This window comes from Rattus norvegicus, chromosome 20 (genome assembly GCF_036323735.1).
Source record: "Rattus norvegicus strain BN/NHsdMcwi chromosome 20, GRCr8, whole genome shotgun sequence".
Taxonomy (NCBI): domain Eukaryota; kingdom Metazoa; phylum Chordata; class Mammalia; order Rodentia; family Muridae; genus Rattus; species Rattus norvegicus.
The window spans coordinates 1,122,761-1,140,997 of NC_086038.1; the positions used below are offsets into that span (position 1 = coordinate 1,122,761).

Here is an 18,237-nt window from a genome sequence, read left to right on the forward strand (position 1 = left end):
GCTGTAAAGAACAAATAAGAAGCTCACAAGTAAACTTCAAAACCCAGCTAGGTCATGTTGCACTAACTGTAAATGATGAGTTGTATATGAATGATAGAAGATCCACGTAGGTATGGCACAATATCCTCTTTTCTTTTATTTTCCATTTACATGTTAATTAACATCTGGATGCTCACATATGCAGTTGTGCCAGTGTATAATTGGTTTAGAACGAGGAGACATGAGTTTCTAGGAATATGTTTTTAATTGAGAATGAGAACTTCAAAGTGTCACATCTCACCTGGAGATGCTGTTAAGTCACAGGTGTCACACGCCACTGCAGAGGTTCTTCCTTAAGAGAGTGGGGTGACACACGAGAATCTGTGTTTCCATCAACTGATGCTGCAATTAGCAGCACCCAAATAAAAAATATGCAGTGTTCTGTCAATCATACCTGCAATATCACTTTTCCGTCTTTGTACTGAGAATTGGAAGGCTGCTTTCATACAAGGTTACATAGACTCCCACACTCTTTCTTAGAAACAATCCTTCCCATCATCAGCCAATGATATGCCTCTCACACTATCAATCCCCATGTTAAATACTCTCAATGCTATTGTATTCATATCAAACATATTTATCTATAAAATATATACATCCCACTAGATCTCAGAGCAACCTCAGCACTGAGGTTATCTGACAACTACCTCTGCATCTGTGGTTGTCTCTAAAGACTTAGTTTCAGATGGGCTACATAGTAATATGTGCTGATCTCTTGGTTTCTAGAGTTATTGTCTCATTTTTCTATTTCTTATGATGTATTTATCCAAAAGCTCCTGTCTCAATTCTTTCTTACTTGCTAATCCAAAAGTTTTAATTCTATGATTTCTTGAATTCTCTTAAAGTAAGCACTTATGCTTCAATTGCCAAAACCCACATCAATGTCAGGTTTATATTTCAATCCTTAAGTTATTATTTGACTTTCCAAAAAAAACTCAATTCAAAATCCTTAGTTTTTACTTCAAACCCTTTATTTGTCTAACCTTCAACATAACTAAATACTCTCCTGATTCCTAGTGATCTCTCATGTTTTCTCTTAGGTGGAGTTATTTACATGCAGCTTTGGAAACTAATATACAAGTGGAACAATGTCCTACAATACATCTTGTATATCCTAGTTTGAAATATGAGCTCATACTCCATAAAATGCCACATTTCCCACTTACCTTCTGACCTCTTTATGTCCACTGATGAGTGAAGAACTTAGAAACATCCACGTTGCCCAATGGTCATAGACCTACAAGTATCCTGTCCTTTGCACTCATTGCTGAGACTGTATATGAGAGTGGAGAAGATGGAGTCTGGAAGTCTATCTAGTCTGTATTACCTCTCTTGGGATGAGAAGAGGTTTGCCTACAGAAAAAATTATCTCTTGACCTTGGAGATTCAGATCCCAAAGCTACTCATTAGTGACAGATCTGTAATAAATTTCCATTGATAATTTGCCTGTAGATATATTTGAAAAATAAAATCACCAATCGGCTTTAAAATATTAACCACAATTCAGATATGAAAACAGAAAGATATTTAAAACTCATGGTTTATTTCTAGTTATTGATCTACCTTAACTAAAGAAAACTTGAATAGTTTACATGGATCCATAATATTCCTTGGCCTCTAAAAAAATAACCACTCTAACTGATGTAAGAGTTTTAGATTGTACTATTAAAAATAAATATAGATTCAAAGGTGTGTCATACTCATTAATCATCTACCCTTAGATTCTGATAGCACTTGAAACCAATTCTATCTAAATGAGAGTACATTCTCCTAATTATTTCTCATTCAATTATTAACATATTTTCTGAACAATGTCACAATTCATGAATTCTACAGTGTAACATTCATTGAAGTCAGTTTGGAATCATATTTAACTATTTGGGACCACCAAGACAATGTGTGAAATTATTAAAAATCTATTTTTCTCTCTAATAAAGATGTCCAGAGGTTGGTAATATAGCAAAGATCCCGTGCACTCCCAAGATCATAAGAGAATAAAGTTTGTTTGTCTTCTGGGTACATACAGGTACCTGCTAGAACTGTAAAGTTCCAGTAATTATCTATTTCTTCTGTCCTTTTAGGAAAATGAGCAAGTTTAAGAACCAAAATTGATCAGATTAACAGAAAGAAAATGTGTCTAATGGAATGGTATAAGAGGCATCCTAGGTAAATAATGATCCATGAGATTGCTGTGAGTCAGAGACTTAGATATTAGCTTTAGGGAAGGAGGGGAAATGAGCTGTGCATACTCTACTGAATTATATAGAGTTTGAAACATTGGAAGTCAGGGCATTCCAAGGTTTTCTCAGAGACTCTGATGGACAAGAGAACACTGATTACTGCCCAAGCACAGATTTGGCAACGTACAGTCTAGAGTTAAGGTCATGAGCTTGAAGGAGTCAAAGTTTAAGTTCCTGGAAATCTGCCATTTTCTCCCTTGAGGAACTGTGGTTATCAATCCCAAGGCTGCTATGTGCTTCTTTATGATATCCTTGAGACATCCTGGGTTTTCCTTGAGCAACAATGCTTGATTAACTTCTGACTGATTTTGTTCCATTCTGTAATATCTTTCAACTGACTCCATCCCATTTTTTGCCTTGCCTGCTGTGTACAAAATGCTACCATTCCTAACAAACTTACTTATCTTGAGCCATCAGTTCATGAAAATATCTCCATCTCAACTTATTTTCTTCTATATTTTTTCATCCCTAGTCCTCCCCTTTAGGAAACCATCACTGAAGAATGGCCTACTGGTCCTAGTCATATAAGGCAAGAGTTATTTTAACAGAATGTGTGAAGGACTCTTTTTCTTCAAGGACAAGGTGTGTCCATGACAGAGAAGCTTCTATATCCATAATAAATCAATCTAAATAATATGTATTATGACTCACTGTAGTTCCTTATTCTGTATGTATAAATAAGATGGGGAGTGAATCATTGTGAAGGGAATGAGATTGTCATGGTATGCACCAGCTCAAGCAACATAATTAGCATTAGAGAGTGTAGAATAATTAAAATGTGTGTAGCTTTGGTTGTCCTAGTACTAGCTCTGTAGACCAGGATGGCCTTGTACTCACAGGGATCTGCCTGCCTCTGCCTCCCAAGTGTTGGGATTAAAGGCATGTGCCACCATTGCCTGTGAAAAATTAACGTTTAAATAACATTTCTTAGTATTGTGACAGCATGTTGTCAAATTCAAATATATTTGAATGAACTACCTCCCATAAGTTGAGAGAGAAATTGTCTTTTTGGCTCTGTATATTACATTAAAAAATAAAACCTGGAAACTTTAAAATTTATTTACTTATATCTGTCAGCTTTTGAATAGTCTGAAATTTTAAAACAATCTGTTGTCTACTCCTTTCTTCTCCACTGGCATTTGGATACAGGATTCTTCCTCTCATGTGCCCAAACAGATCTGTTAAGATGATGCTGAACAGGGTCTGTGGTGATCTAGGGGAATTATTGAGCCTGGAGAAAATGACAGTAAGTTAGTATCCTATGCAGGTTAAGAAAATCAGGAGAAAGAAGAAGAGAAGGAGGAGGAGATGGAGGAAGAAGAGAACAAGAAGAAGATGTTCACATTTTTTGAGGGTTCAGGACATTGTTTCTCGGTCCTGTTGTTACAGGCAATATCATAAGAGAAGGAGAGTGACAGAAGAGCTTCTTACCTTATGGTCCACAAAGAACATAAGGAAGTGAAAAGGGAGCTCAAGTGACTATCAAAGGCACATATCTAAAAGCAAACTTCTGTAAGTCATATTCTACCTCCCTGAGTTTCCACAGCCTTCGCAGTGCCATTATTGAAAATCATGTATCCATGTCAGTGTAGACTGCTTAGACTTGAACTGGGATCCCCTCAAAGGCACCAAAGTGCTTCCTTTGCATTATTACATGTATATGACATTTCAGGAGCGATGGTGGGATGCTATGGTTTAAAATGCTGTGTGTTGTGTCACGTTGACAAGAGGTGGACTTGTGATGGTTCATCTTGACAAATCTTACAAGCACCACCAGGGAATGTGGAATAACTCAGTGCCTGTCTCTGGCTTCACCCTTCACAACCTACTAACAGTAGCACACAGTTTTTCTTTCTCTACTCCCAGAGATTGATCTGCTGTTGCCAGTCTACCTTCAATGTCCATCAGCAGCATACTCTGCATTGCCAGCCACGTATCCCCGAGTCTAAAACACATCATAGTTTCCTTGGCTCACTCTAATTTTCACAGCAATCATTTACTGAATCTATCATCTAAAGACATCCAAAAGAAAAGCCTTGCATTTAATTAGGTAAAATGAAGGCTTTTTTGCCTATCTATCCAATTGGGTCTATCAATTTCCAAGTGTTATAAGTTCCTTAACCACAGATGGGTACAATGACAAGGTCTGTGTCTCCAGTCGCTTGAGATGTTGACCAGGAATCCAGCACAGTAAAAGCCTTCCTGAGCAATATGTTGTGCTAGATCAGCCTGAATTTTTTTGAAAAACTCTATCTTGGAAAAAATGAGGCCTAAAGCATAAGCATCAAATGTGTGAAATATTGTGTTCAATTCCCACTACTGCATCTTAAAGTGAATTTATTAATATCCATCTATTCAAAATATGAACAATTCATGGGTATATTTTGCTACATGTCATCCATTGTGCACTATGAGGAACAGGAGGGAATGCACAAGAGAGCTCATGAATCTTTCATTGTTCACGACACAGAGTTCCTGATCAATCTGTGCCACCAGACAATGACTCTAGAGCCTTTTTTCTTCTGGCAGTCCCAAGTAGGGCTGAAGCAGAATACAAGCATAAAACCTGAAAGCATCTGGGCCACATTACAGGTATATATATATATATATATATATATATATATATATATATATATACTTTGCCAAGGGTTCCATCATTTTCAGATGATATTGAATGTAAATGAGTTTGCCCAGACTATCAAATTCACTTGTTCTTTCTCTTGTTAGGGACATTTTAGTTGGAATAATTATTGTTGCTTGGATAGGGAGTTGGTAAGAGGTATGTTTGAAGAACTATTGTTGCTTAGTAAGGCAGTTTGTAAGCTTAGATAAAATAGAGTCTGAAGTCCAAATGACATTACTTAATATAAGTTCTTTTATCTGCTCCTAGCAATTTCCATTCTTAATTTTACATGCAAATTTATATGAAAGGATGCCAAGTTAGATTCATCAATGGTCATCTGCCAAATAAATTCAGAGTTGACATTTTATAGGGTATACCTGGTTTGTTCCAATTTCTATATTATATAGAGCTTACAAATTTAAATGAAATTGAGCCACATTTTCTCATATATTTATTCTCTTATTTGGTCATGTTTGTTATAATACACGATTGAAGAATCAACAAACTTCATACAACAGTATTCACATTAATTGTGTTTTAATATTCAAGGATAAGTTATTAGATTGAGTCAAAGATGTATTCTGATTTTCCTATTCAGAGCACGCCTCACTTCCTTGTTCCTCAGAGTGTAGATAAGTGGATTGAGTGCAGGAGTGACCACAGTGTACATGACAGCAATGATCCTGTCCTTTTCCAGGGAGCTCCCTGAATCAGGATTGATATAAATGAAAAGAACAGGAGCATAGAAAATAATGACAACCATGAAGTGAGAGGCACAAGTGGACAATGCTTTGTGCAACATGCTACAAGAACGGGTTTTGAGAAACAGATAGGTAATGATGTAGAAATAGGAGAGAAAAGTCAGAAAGAAGAGGCCAATGGCAAATGTCCCTGTGAATGTATTGAGCAGCCACCTGTTGAGTTCAGTGTTTCCACAGGCCAGCTCCAATAATGGCTTAACATCACAGAAGAAATGATGGATATGGTTGGAACCACAGAAGTTCAATTGATACGTCAATATGGAGTGAACTAGAGCATGAAGAAAAGGAATGGCCCAGATGAAGACAGCCATCTGGATACACACCTGACGATTCATGATGGAAGGGTAGTGGAGTGGTCTGCAGATAGCCACAAAGCGGTCAAATGCCATGATTGTCAGCAGTAAAGCCTCTGTGCTACCCAGGAAGTGGAAGAAATAAAGCTGAGTTATGCATCCCAAGAAGGAAATTGCTTTGCTTGTGGAGAAGAAGTTCTCAAGCATCTTTGGCACTGTTACAGTGGAGAAGCAGATATCTAGACATGCTAGGTTTCCCAAGAAGAAGTACATAGGTGAGTGGAGTCTTGGATCTAAGCTGACGATCATCATGATGGCTCCATTCCCAAACACATTGACAAAGTACATGGCAAGGACCGTGACAAAGAGAATAGAGTTCAGTTCTTGTATGTCTGTCACCCCCGAGAGGAGAAATTCTGTGACTAATGTTGGATTCAATAATACTTAAAAAGAAAAGATATGATAGTTTTTGGAATACCAACCTTCTTTAAAGACATCATTTTTAAAGACAATAATTTTCTTGACAAGATACTGTTTGTGAGAAAAACTGAAAAGTTCTGTTGAAGATCTTATGTATGTACCTATCATACTATTAAATATTAAGTCTAAATTTGTGTTGTGAATTCCTATTCAAACATTTTTTAATTTATTATCGTTTTCTGTTTTATTTATTTAATTGTATGTGCTTTGGTGTGAGGATGCCTCATCCCCTGGAATTGGAGTTACATAATTGTGACCTGTCATGTGGGTACTGGGAATTGAGCCTGGATCCTCTGAAAGAGCAACCAGTGCTTTGAACCACTGAGCCATCTCTCCAGCTCCCTATAGTTTTCATTAATTTTGTATTTTTAATGGAGATCCAGAACAGGTACCATTCTACCATATTTCTAGCTGTGAATATTTACATTTTGATTCAACTGTCTTTTCACCTTTTTAGTTGTCTCTAACAAGAAATAACTTGTAAAATATCCCATTAGGCAAACAGCCTCTGAAAAGTGGAAACACTCATGAAATGTTTTAACTTGAAAGAATTAGGCAAAAATAAATTTCTTTCAATCACAGAGTTAATGGAAAGTATAGACAGATTTATCATAGCATAGAAACTCCACCTCATCTTAAGAATGTACAATGTATAGAAACATCTTTTCACTGATTTGTTTCTTATTTGTGATTGATCCAGATGTGGTAAGAACCATAACCATACTAATCGTGAGAGTCTGACCAGATGTGTGCACACATTTTTTCAGAGTTGTAGCAATAATTAGTGTCTTCCAATAATGTGAACATTGATAGCATTAGAAATAGATCTCTAAGATGTTCTTTGGCAGTATCAAAATGGACCCATCTCTCTCTTGGGTTCAGGAGTGTTGGGTTGACAGTCATACTGTGTCCTAACCCAAAACACTTTTTGCAATATAAATTATACTTTATGAAATTTCTAACCCCTGGATATTCTTAGACCAAAGAAAGGCTTTTCTAAGTCCTAGTTCCAAGAGTATTTGTATAAGAAAATATATTCTACATGAACCTAACATTCGCTTCCCTCATTTCATCAAGAGGAACTACAAGTACCTGTGTCTTTAGTCTCTTTGAGAAATCTTGACTTCTCTGTTACCTATTTAAGCTCATTCTTCAAATATTGATGTTTATTTGTCTCTCTTCTAGCACTATGAATAAAATTTTGGTAAGAAACTCTCTTGTGTTGTATCTTCCCCAAATCAGGCTGCCTTAAATCATCCTACTCTAAAGTTACAGGATGGTTCAGCTCTCCCCACCTTAAGACTCTTTTCTATGAAACTAATTCCTGACATTCATGCCTATTAAATGAAGTGTTATTTTCTTTTAAAAAATGAGTAATTTACATTTTACTTGTATAATCAAAATTGAATTGTTTTTAATGAACGTTAAAACTTTAGAGAAGTACATTGACCAAAAAAAGTCTTCTATTTGATTGTTCACTCAGAACTTAATAAAAGAAAGGCAAATTTAAAATCGCTTTTATCGCCAGTATTAGGAAAGTACCTGAATTGCCTGTCTGAAATACACTGGTAGGAATAGACATAGCTGTGAGAAGTAGTTCTTCTGGTTCCTTTCATTTAAAGATGTGCTGGATTCACTCTGTGTGTATAAAAGAAGAATGAGAATCAGTGTGTGGAGAGCCTGTGTTGTTGGGAGGCACAGAGAGAATAGAGAAACCACAATGGAGTTAGACAAAAGCACATACCAGGGAAATTACTACAAAAGATGAACCACTCAAGGTGTGAGATGTTGCTGGGTTAAATAAACCATTTGTTCATTTTAAAAAACAGGATTAATGAACTGGGTGGGTGGGGATCCATGTAAGTATCCAGAAGGATTCTAAGTTTTATCACTGAGAAATAATCTAATCTCTAGAGTCTTTCTGTAAAGGGTTGCCTTCAAAGAACTCAAGGCAGTTTCTTTAATAATTATGAAATGTTTATCTGCTCGTAAACACACCAGACATTCTTGAGAAAAATTCAACTCCTCTGGGCCAGGTTATCTATGAGTCTTTGGACCAGAAAGCAAAGAAATTCTAAAATATATATATATCAAAAAGCACAATTACCTAATTTTTAAAGAAATTGAGCTATTAGACATATGAATGCTACTGATTCTGTTCATCACTTTCAATATTTGAGAGTTTCAGGTTGCCGCTGGAGGGTGTTTCATTAAACATGGTCGTGAATTGAGATGAAATGTGGTAATTCAATGCAGAAACCAAACATCCTTCACGATTTTCACACACTGTAAAAAGTCCATATCAAGACATGAAACCAACTCTAAACACGGAGTATTGATGCTTAATGTTGAAAAATGATAGACAAACTGCAAATGAACAGAAATAACACAAAATTTCGAAGTTTAGTCCTAATGAATATTCTTACCTGGCTGATTATTCACATCACAAGTGACAAAGATTCTGAGGTTTATCTACATAAATTACACAGGTTATAAAATATTGGAAGTGACAGATTGTGCTGTGACTGTGGCCTACATTTCATTTCTAGAAACACTTTGACAGCAAGAATTCTCCTGACGTTTTAATGAGTCAGATCTGTAGACATACGTAGAAACCCCAAGGGGGCACATCCCCTGGTACTGAGTTGAACTGGTATAAACAAGGTACTTCCCCCCCCCCCTTGCAAAAGGAGAGTATAGTTTTGGGTAATTCCTCTGTGGTTCTTCATTTTTCAAAAGCTACATGGGTGGGCACCTGCCCTATGAGATTCATAAGCTAAGCCCCCAGCTTGCCTTTTGCTTTGTGGACACCATCTTGTAGTTTTTAGTAGTACTTTTAGCATAAGATCATTCACATTTATTTTCACTTAGTCATCAAAATGTTGCAACTTTTATATTTCTTACATGAACAATCTTTCATTTGCTATGTTACAAAGTTGTTACAAATTATCTGTGTATTCAAGTTACCTTTGTATTCAATGACTCAAGCAGACACAACGGGCTCTAATTTAGAGTTCTTTTTAACCCATGGATATTTTCTATACATTCTTTGTTAATGGCATTTATTCACTGAACATGGTATTAGGATATACAAAGACCTTTTGAGTTAAGTAGATAATATCCCTTTGACTTCCTTACCCTATGTGTTCCAGTGGTTCTACCCTTTCTTCCCTGTGCCTTCATCCATTATTCTCCCTGATGTGTATAGACTGTAGAGTCTAGCTAGTTTTGCTTCTATTTCGTGTCATATATACATAATGATTTTCTGCATTTTTATAAAAATGTAGATACAATCTAGGAAACACAATTACCACTGTCTTAATTGATTTAATATGTTTATTGTTGTTAGGTTTTCATGCCAAGAACATAACTTTGTTTTTCCTATAACTGAAAATGTATGAATGAGAGAGAAAGAGGATAGAAAGGCAGACACACATGGAGAGAGAGAGAGAGAGAGAGAGAGAGAGAGAGAGAGAGAGAGATGTTCTTCATCCATTCCTCTGTAGAGAGACACCTAGGTTTGTTCCACAACTTACCCATTGTGACTACTGTTTTTAAATTGATGTGCAGGTGTATACATGATATGTTGACTTGGGATTCTTTCAGTCATATCCAGGAGTAGAATTGCTGGCGTAACAACATAAAAATATTTGCAGTTTACTCAGTGATGAGTGTTGGAGATGAGAAGGTAGGAGTCCATACTCATAGTTGGCTCTGGCCTCAATAGCAGCCTCAGGTGGTAGGTCCCATTGCCTCTCAATTATGCTTTAGTCTAGATGTTCCATCCTCAAGGACGTGTGAGGTCTCTTTGTCCTCCTGACTCAGGAAAAAGTGATGAAGTAATTTCAAATTGACTAATTTTCATGCCTCTGCTTTTAAAAAAGGATCCAAGGAGGAAAACCAAATTGGGTTCTTTAAATTTGGAGAAAATTACTTCCCCACCACCACATCTAGCTTATAAGACTGGAAACTACTCTCTGTAGAAGAGTATACAAATATAACTCTAGTCACCTTCTTTTCTTCATTTAAAGAGACTACTCACAAAACAATGGTTGTGTTTGTTTATATTTCATTAAATCTATTTTGCATATGTGTGTGTGAGTGTGTGTGTGTGTGTCTGTGTGTCTGTGTGTGTGTGGGTGGGTGGGTGGGTGGGTGTATTTGGGTGTACATGAGCTACGACATGTGTAGGATAGGGGACAAGTTTCAAATGTTGTTTCTCTTCACCTACCATGTGGGTATCAAGGATTTAACTCAACTTCTCAGGCTTGGTTTCATGTTTCTTTACCAACTGAGCTATCTGACTAGCTCTGTTCTAACTTTTAGTGATTCGTTGACTCTGTTCTTTTCCCCAATACCTATCGATATGGCTCCCAAAGAGAAAATACTGGATATAAAAAAGAGATGAGTTTTTCTTTGAAAAATCTTCTTTGAAACTGTGACTATGTCCTCATTTTTCAGGCTGTTTATTTCTGGATTGAGTATTGAGGGAAAACAAACTAAGAATAAAGTCTAATGAAGTTGGAGATTTTGAATATGGGTTTAGAAACTCAAATACACTAGGAGGAATAAACAAAATGCCTACAGATATGTGGCATAGACAAGTCTGGCCCTCATTGTGCCATCATTAGCACAGTGGAGAATACACGCTCATAAACAAAAAAAAATAGAGATGAAGCAGAGTAGAGCCAGAGAGAGAAGGAAGCCAGTGATCCAAGCTCACTGGCATAATCATTGGAACAAGCGAGTTTCAAGAGCTAGAGGAAATCACAGAATTGGTGTATGACACTGGGCCCACAGAACAGATGGAACGGTCACATCTGTGTGCATAACTCCAAAGATGATTCCACATAACACTGCCCAAGACAGCTAACTCCCATGCATATATATGTTGACACTTACGATGTGTTTGTAACTAACAATCACAAAACAGTCTTAGGACATGAGTGTGATCATGGTCATGGCAGTATAACTACAGATTGTGAATGCAAAACCCTGCAGTGTGCACTCTACAGGGATATGTAGGCACTGTGCACGAAAGAGCTGCTGATAGACTTTGGCACTATCAGAGAAATGTAGGAGAGATCCAAGCAAAACAGATGTGTCAAGAGGAAATGCCTAAGTGAACAGAGACAGAGAAGTAACAGCAATAATGGAGATATTATTCCATTATTGATTAGTGTAGATTGATATCACCAAGTCTACAGCTGACAAAATTATTTCTACCTCAGGCTTTCTGGAAAACCCCATGAGAAAAATTTCAGTCATTGCAGTAAAGTTAGCCACATATCTTCTTGATCTTTAGAGTAGGATAAACCATAAAGACAGTCATTCCTAAAATTATAATTGGTATCATTTACAAACCTAATGGATGTAGTGAGGTCAATTCATAAGTCAGGATCAATAATGTGTTACCATGAGGTATGAATTTCCTTTCTATGCTAAAAACCAATTCAGTACTTATTTTTATATTGTATATTTCATTATCACCTATTCCAATAAAGGAAAAGAAAATTAAAACTGAATTAAAGCAATGCACAAAAGCTAATTTTTATATGCAGCAAGAGTCCATTCAGTAGACATGTGCCGGGGTCCAGCCTCGACATGGGATCAGAGTTCTCAACTGGAAGCAGGGATAGAAGGCACATAATAAATATACACAGACTACTCTTTGGGTACAAACTGACAGGCAATTTGCTGTAAGTCTTAGTAAGTTTACTTTTCATGAGCCATTAGCTCATGAAATCTCTCAACCAAAATTTTCTTGTCTTTTTTATTATTTTCATCCCTGGTCCTCCCCTTAAGAAATCATCAAGAAGTGGCTACTGGTCCATATCATAAAAGGTAAGAGTTATTTTAACAGAAACTGTGAAGGATTATTTTCTTCAAGGACAAGGTGTGACTAGAACAGAGAAGCTTGCACAAGTGTACTAAATCAATCTAAATGAGATATGCTATAACTTACTGAAGGTGCATATTTTCTGTGTTTAGATCAGATGAGGAATGAATCATTGTTAAGAAGCATAGATTTTCATGGTATGTTCCTAGCTACCAGCAACATAATTTACTTTAGATAATGTAGGCCAATTAATATTTATTTACTTCTATCAGCTCACTGAATATTCTAAAATATTTAAACAACTCTTTTCCTAACTCTTTCCTCTTTACTGGCATGTGGATTTAGGATTCCTTATTTCAAGCCCCAGGTACATAGGTTTGTATGATGTTGACAAGGGTCTGTGATGATCTAGGGGATTTTCAGTGTGGAGACACTGGAAGGTAGATAGTATCCTAGGCAGAAGAAAGAGGAGGAGGTGAAGGATGATGAAGAGGACAAGAAGGAGAAGGAGGAGAAGAAAAGGAAGAGAAACAGAAAGGAAGAGGAGGAAAAAGGAGGCAGAGAAAAAGGAGGAGGAGAAATGAAGAAGATGAGGGTTCAGGACACTTACTTAGTCCTGTTGTTTCAGACAAATATCATAACAGGAGGAGAGTGATGGAAGAGGTTCCTTACTTCATGGCCCACAAGAGCAGAAGATGGTGAGAAAGGCAGTTCAAGTGACTATCAAAGACACATCTCAAGAAACAAACTTCTTCGAGCAAAGGTCTACTGCTAAAAGTTCCCACAGCCTCCACAAACAATACCATTCCTTGAAAATCATGTATCCATGCCAGTGCAGACTGCTTCCCTCAAAGGCACTGATTCCCTCAAAGGCACCGAAGTGGTACTTTTGCATTATTACATGAGTGTGAGATTTCAGGGGCTGTGGTAGAATAGTACGGCTTAATTGCTGTGTTTTGTGTCAAGTTGACAAGGGATGGACTTGTGATTGTTCATCTTGAGAAGTCTTTCAGGCATCACTAGAGAATTCAAAGTCACTCAGTACCTGTTTCTATTTTCACCCTACACAACCCACTAACAGTACCACACAGGGTCTCTTTCTCCTCCTCCCAGAGTTTGATCTGATGTTGCCAATCTAACTTCAGCTTCCCTCTGCAGCATAGTCTGCACTTCCAACCACGTATAACTTTATTTGTGACTCTAAGCCACATTAGAGTAATCATGGACCACCCTGACTTTCAGGGGTATCATTTAATGAGTGGAGACTCCCAAGACCTCCAAAGAGAAAACCTTGAAGCTGGGAGAGGTAAAAATTTAAGGGCTTTGCCTATTTATCCATTTGGATCTATCCATCATGAGAATTCTCATTTTCTTGGTCATAGATAGGTCCAAGATACAAGGACTGTATCCCCAGCCATTTGAGAGGTTGACCAGGAAACCAGCACATTAAAGGCCTTCTTAAACAACATTCAGTTTCAGGCCAGCCTGGAAATTTTCAATAAACTCTGTCTAAAGAAGGAAAAAAACAAACAAACAACAGAAAAAGGCTAGGGAAATAATTCAGTAGTAAAGTTCAGGCACAGTTTGGGTGAGATAATATTGGGTTCATTCCCAGTCTGCCTCACAAAGTGATTTTATTGATCATATTATGGAGTTTGAAACGAAGTTGCCTTATACCTATTGTCTTAGTCAGGGTTTCTAATCTGGCACAAAACATCATGACCAAGAAAGAAGTTGTGGAGAAAGGGTTTATTCAGCTTACACTTCCAAATTGCTGTTCATCATCAAAGGAAGTCAGGACAGGAACTCTCACAGGGTAGCAACTTGGAGGAAGGAGTGGATACAGAAGTCATGGATGAATGCTGCTTACTGGTTTGCTTCCCCTGAATTGCTCAGCTTGCTTTCTTATAAAACCCAGGACTACCAGGCCAGGCACAGCACCACCCACAATGGGCTAGAGCCTATCCACTTGATCACTAATTGAGAAAATGCCTTACAGCTGGATCTCATAGAGGCATTTTCTCAAGGGAGGCTTCTTTCTCTGTGATAACTCCAACTTGTGTCAAGTTGACACACAAAACCAGCTGGTATACATATTAATATCCATCTAATAAAAACATGATAAATACAGGCATATTTTGTTACACATCATTTGTTGTGTGCCAAGAGAAAGGGGAGACAATACAACAATGGGCTTACAAAACTCTAAAATCTCTTATTATTCCCACCACATAAGCAGAGTCACTGATCAATCAGGGTCACCCGTCAAGGACTCAGGGGCTTTGTTTCTTCTGGAAGCCCCAAATACAGGATGAAGCTAAATTTATAAGCATTAGACCTGCAAGCAGATGAGCCATGTTTATTACAGTTATAATTTGTACAAATCAGAACTCGGGGATTATGGGGACTATGTGAAGTGTTGCATCATTGTCAGCTGACATTGAAGATAAATGGGTTTTTCTCCTACACCAAAAAAACATCAAATTCATTTCACAAATATTTTAGGGGCATTATTTTGCACAATCATTGTTGCTTATAGGAGTATTGGTAACAGGCATGTTTTTGGGATCAATTGTTTCTTAGATAGAGAAATGGTCAAGTTAAGTAAAATAAAATCTGAAGTCAAAATGGCAGTATGGAAGACAAGCTCCTTTTATCTGCTCTTAGCAACTTGCATACTTGATTTTACATACAAACATATATAAAAGATTACCATGTTAGTTTCATCAATGCTAATCTACCAAACAAATTCAAAGTTGGCATTTTGTAGGGAGTACCTGGTTTGTTCCAATTTCCATCTTATGTATAGACTGAAATTTTAAATACAATTAAGCTATATTTTCTCATATATTTATTCTCTTACCTGGTCATCTTCCTTATACCATTAATAAATTCAAAATGAACTAATTTCAAACTTCAGTTTTTAAATTAATTGCTTATGTTTTAATATTCCAGAATAACTCACTAGATTTCTTCAAGTAAAAGCTGTATTCTGATTTTTCTATTCAGAGCACCTCTCACTTCCTTGTTCCTCAGAGTATAGATAAGTGGATTGAGTGCAGGAGTGACCACAGTGTACATGACAGCAATGATCCTGTCCTTTTCCAGGGAGCTCCCTGAATTGGGATTGATATAGATGAAGAGAACAGGAGCATAAAAAATAATGACAACCATGAAGTGAGAGGCACAAGTGGAGAGTGCTTTGTGGAGCATGCTGCAAGAACGGGTCTTGAGAAAGAGATAGGTGACGATGTAGAAGTAGGAGAGAAAAGTCAGAAAGAAGAGGCCAATGCCAATGGTTCCTGCAAGAATATTGAGCAGCCACCTGTTGAGTTCAGTGTTTCCACAGGCCAGCTCCAATAATGGCTTAACATCACAGAAGAAATGATGGATATGGTTGGAACCACAAAAGTTCAATTGAGATGTCAATATGGAGTGAACCAGAGCATGAAGGAAAGGAATGGCCCAGATGGAGACAGCCACCTGGATACACACCTGACGATTCATGATGGAAGGGTAGTGGAGTGGTCTGCAGATAGCCACAAAGCGGTCAAATGCCATGATTGTCAGCAGCAGGGCCTCTGTGCATCCCAGGAAGTGAAAGAAATGAAGCTGAGTTATGCATCCCAAGAAGGAAATTGCTTTGCTTGTGGAGAAGAAGTTCTCAAGCATCTTTGGCACTGTTACAGTGGAGAAGCAGATATCTAGACATGCTAGGTTTCCCAGGAAGAAGTACATAGGTGAGTGGAGTCTTGGATCTAAGATGACGATCATCATGATGGCTCCATTCCCAAACACATTGACAAAGTACATGGCAAGGACCGTGACAAAGAGAATAGGGTTCAGTTCTTGTATGTCTGTCACCCCCAAGAGTAGAAATTCAGTGACTAATGTTTGATTCAATGACACTTAAAAAGAAAAGATAGGATAGTTTGTGGGACACTAACCTTCCTGTCCATCAGTCTTTCTAGTCAATAATATTTTTGCCAACACTACCACAGTTTGTGAGTAGTTTTCTATAACTCTGCAAAGTTCTGTTGAAGATGTTTTGTATTTACCTATCAATTAAATATTAAGTCTAAATGTCTGTTCTGGATTCCTATTCAAACACCTTCATTTATTACATTTTTTAGTATTAATGTCTTTTATTGGAGATGAACAACAGCTATAATCCATTTTATCTAACCATATTTATTTTTTGATCCAATTGTCTTTTCATCTCTTTAGTTGTCTCTAACATGGAGCAGTTTTTAAAATATCCCACGAGGCAGAGAGTCTCTGAGAAATAGGAATACTCTTGAAGAGTTTTAATGTGGAAAAATAGACAGGGATGAATTTCTTTCAATCACAGGGTTAGTAGAAAGTATAGACAGCTTTATCATAACATAGCAACTCTATTCATCTTAATAATGGATAAAGTGTAGAAGCATATTTGAGTTGATTGGTTCATATTCATGATTACGCCAGATAAGAAACATGACCACATTAATCTCAATAGTCTGACCAGATGTGTGCACAACATTTTACAGTGTGATACCAAATAATGGGCTTACTGTCTTCCATTAATGTGAATCATTGAGCACTTCAAAAGTAGATCCCTACGATGTTCTTTAACAGTCTCCAAGCATACCCGCCATAACTCAAACATCTCTCCTTAGAGTGCCTACATAATAGTCATACAGCCACGCTCACCCAAGATACTTTTTGCATTATAAACTATATTTCATATCATTTTTATTCTCCTGGGTGAGAATAAAGAAGGCCTTTTGCAATTCCCAGAGCATTGCAATAAGAAATTCTTTGCTCTGTGGACCCATTTCATTATAAGGAACTACATATGCCTATGGCTTTAGTCTCTTTAAAATCTTGGTTTCTCTGTTACCTATTTATACTTGTTCTTCAAATGTCGAGGTTTACTTGCCTCTCTTCTAGCACCACTAATGGAACCATAGTAAATAATTCTCTTGTGTTTTTATCTTCCCCTAAGTCAGGTTCGCTTAAATTATCCTACTCTAATGTTTCCAAGATAGTTCATCTCTCCCCCATTTTAGATGCTTTTCTCTTTATGAAATTAATTCCTAGCATTTTTCTGTCAAATGCAATCTTGATTTCTCCTAAAAGAATGAGTAAGTTTCATTTTACTTGCATAATCAAAATAGAAATGTTTTTAATGAATGTTAAAGACTTTGAATAATATGTTGTTTGGAAAAGGTTTCCTATTTAATTATACACTCAAAACATACTAAAGGGAACTTTTAAAATAGCCTTTATCCTCAATATTAGGAAAATACCTGAGTCTGTTCCCTGAGATACACGTGTAGGAGCAGACATAGCTGTGAGAAGTAGTTCTTCTGGTTTCTTTCACTTACAGATTCACTGGATTGGCTCTGTGTACATAAGAGAAGAATGAGAATCAGTGTGTGGAGAACCCAGGTTGCTAGAAGTCACTGAGAGAACACTCTGAACTGCGCTGGAGTTAAAGACTGACACCAGGGAGAGTCCCACAAGAGAGAAACGACTCAAGTGTGAGTTGTCACTGGTTTAAGAAGACAATTTATCCATCTTACAAAAACAAAATTGCTGTACTAGAAAAACCTGTTAAGAGTTCTAAATGATTCTAAGCTTAATATCTGGAAGACAGTCTGAGAAATTATGTAATCACTAGGGTCCTTCGGTGAATGATTGCCTTCAAACAACTCAGGGAAGTCTCTTAAAGAATCATGCAGATCTCGTCTGTTTATAAACAAAACAGACTTTCTTGCTAAAAATTCTATACCTTGAGACAGTTAATTTATGAATCTTTGGATGAGAAAACAAAGCAGTTTTAAATAGATATATATATCAAAAATGCATTTACCAATTTTTAAAGCAAAATAGCAATTGGAAATATCAATGATACTAATTCTGCTCAGCACTTTAAGTATTTAGTGATGTCAGAGAGTGTTTAAGTAACCGTGATAAT

The 18,237-nt window shown here is 37.0% G+C and overlaps 2 protein-coding genes and 1 pseudogene across 2 annotated transcripts; all 3 read right to left on the bottom strand.

The window, feature by feature from the left end:
• Positions 1 to 4,975: 4,975 nt before the first annotated feature.
• Positions 4,976 to 9,976, bottom strand: Or12d14b (olfactory receptor family 12 subfamily D member 14B). The gene is made up of 2 exons (XM_006255881.3): positions 9,973 to 9,976; positions 4,976 to 6,399 (listed from the first exon to the last, which is right to left on the bottom strand). The coding sequence occupies exons 1-2, from the start codon at positions 9,974 to 9,976 to the stop codon at positions 5,471 to 5,473; spliced, it is 933 nt and encodes a 310-aa protein (XP_006255943.1). The 3' UTR covers positions 4,976 to 5,470.
• Positions 10,799 to 11,704, bottom strand: Olr1728-ps (olfactory receptor pseudogene 1728; annotated as a pseudogene).
• On the bottom strand, positions 15,240 to 16,912 carry Or12d14 (olfactory receptor family 12 subfamily D member 14). The gene is made up of 2 exons (XM_574713.5): positions 16,906 to 16,912; positions 15,240 to 16,183 (listed from the first exon to the last, which is right to left on the bottom strand). Exons 1-2 carry the CDS (start codon positions 16,910 to 16,912, stop codon positions 15,240 to 15,242), a joined length of 951 nt encoding a protein of 316 aa, XP_574713.5.
• Positions 16,913 to 18,237: the final 1,325 nt, after the last annotated feature.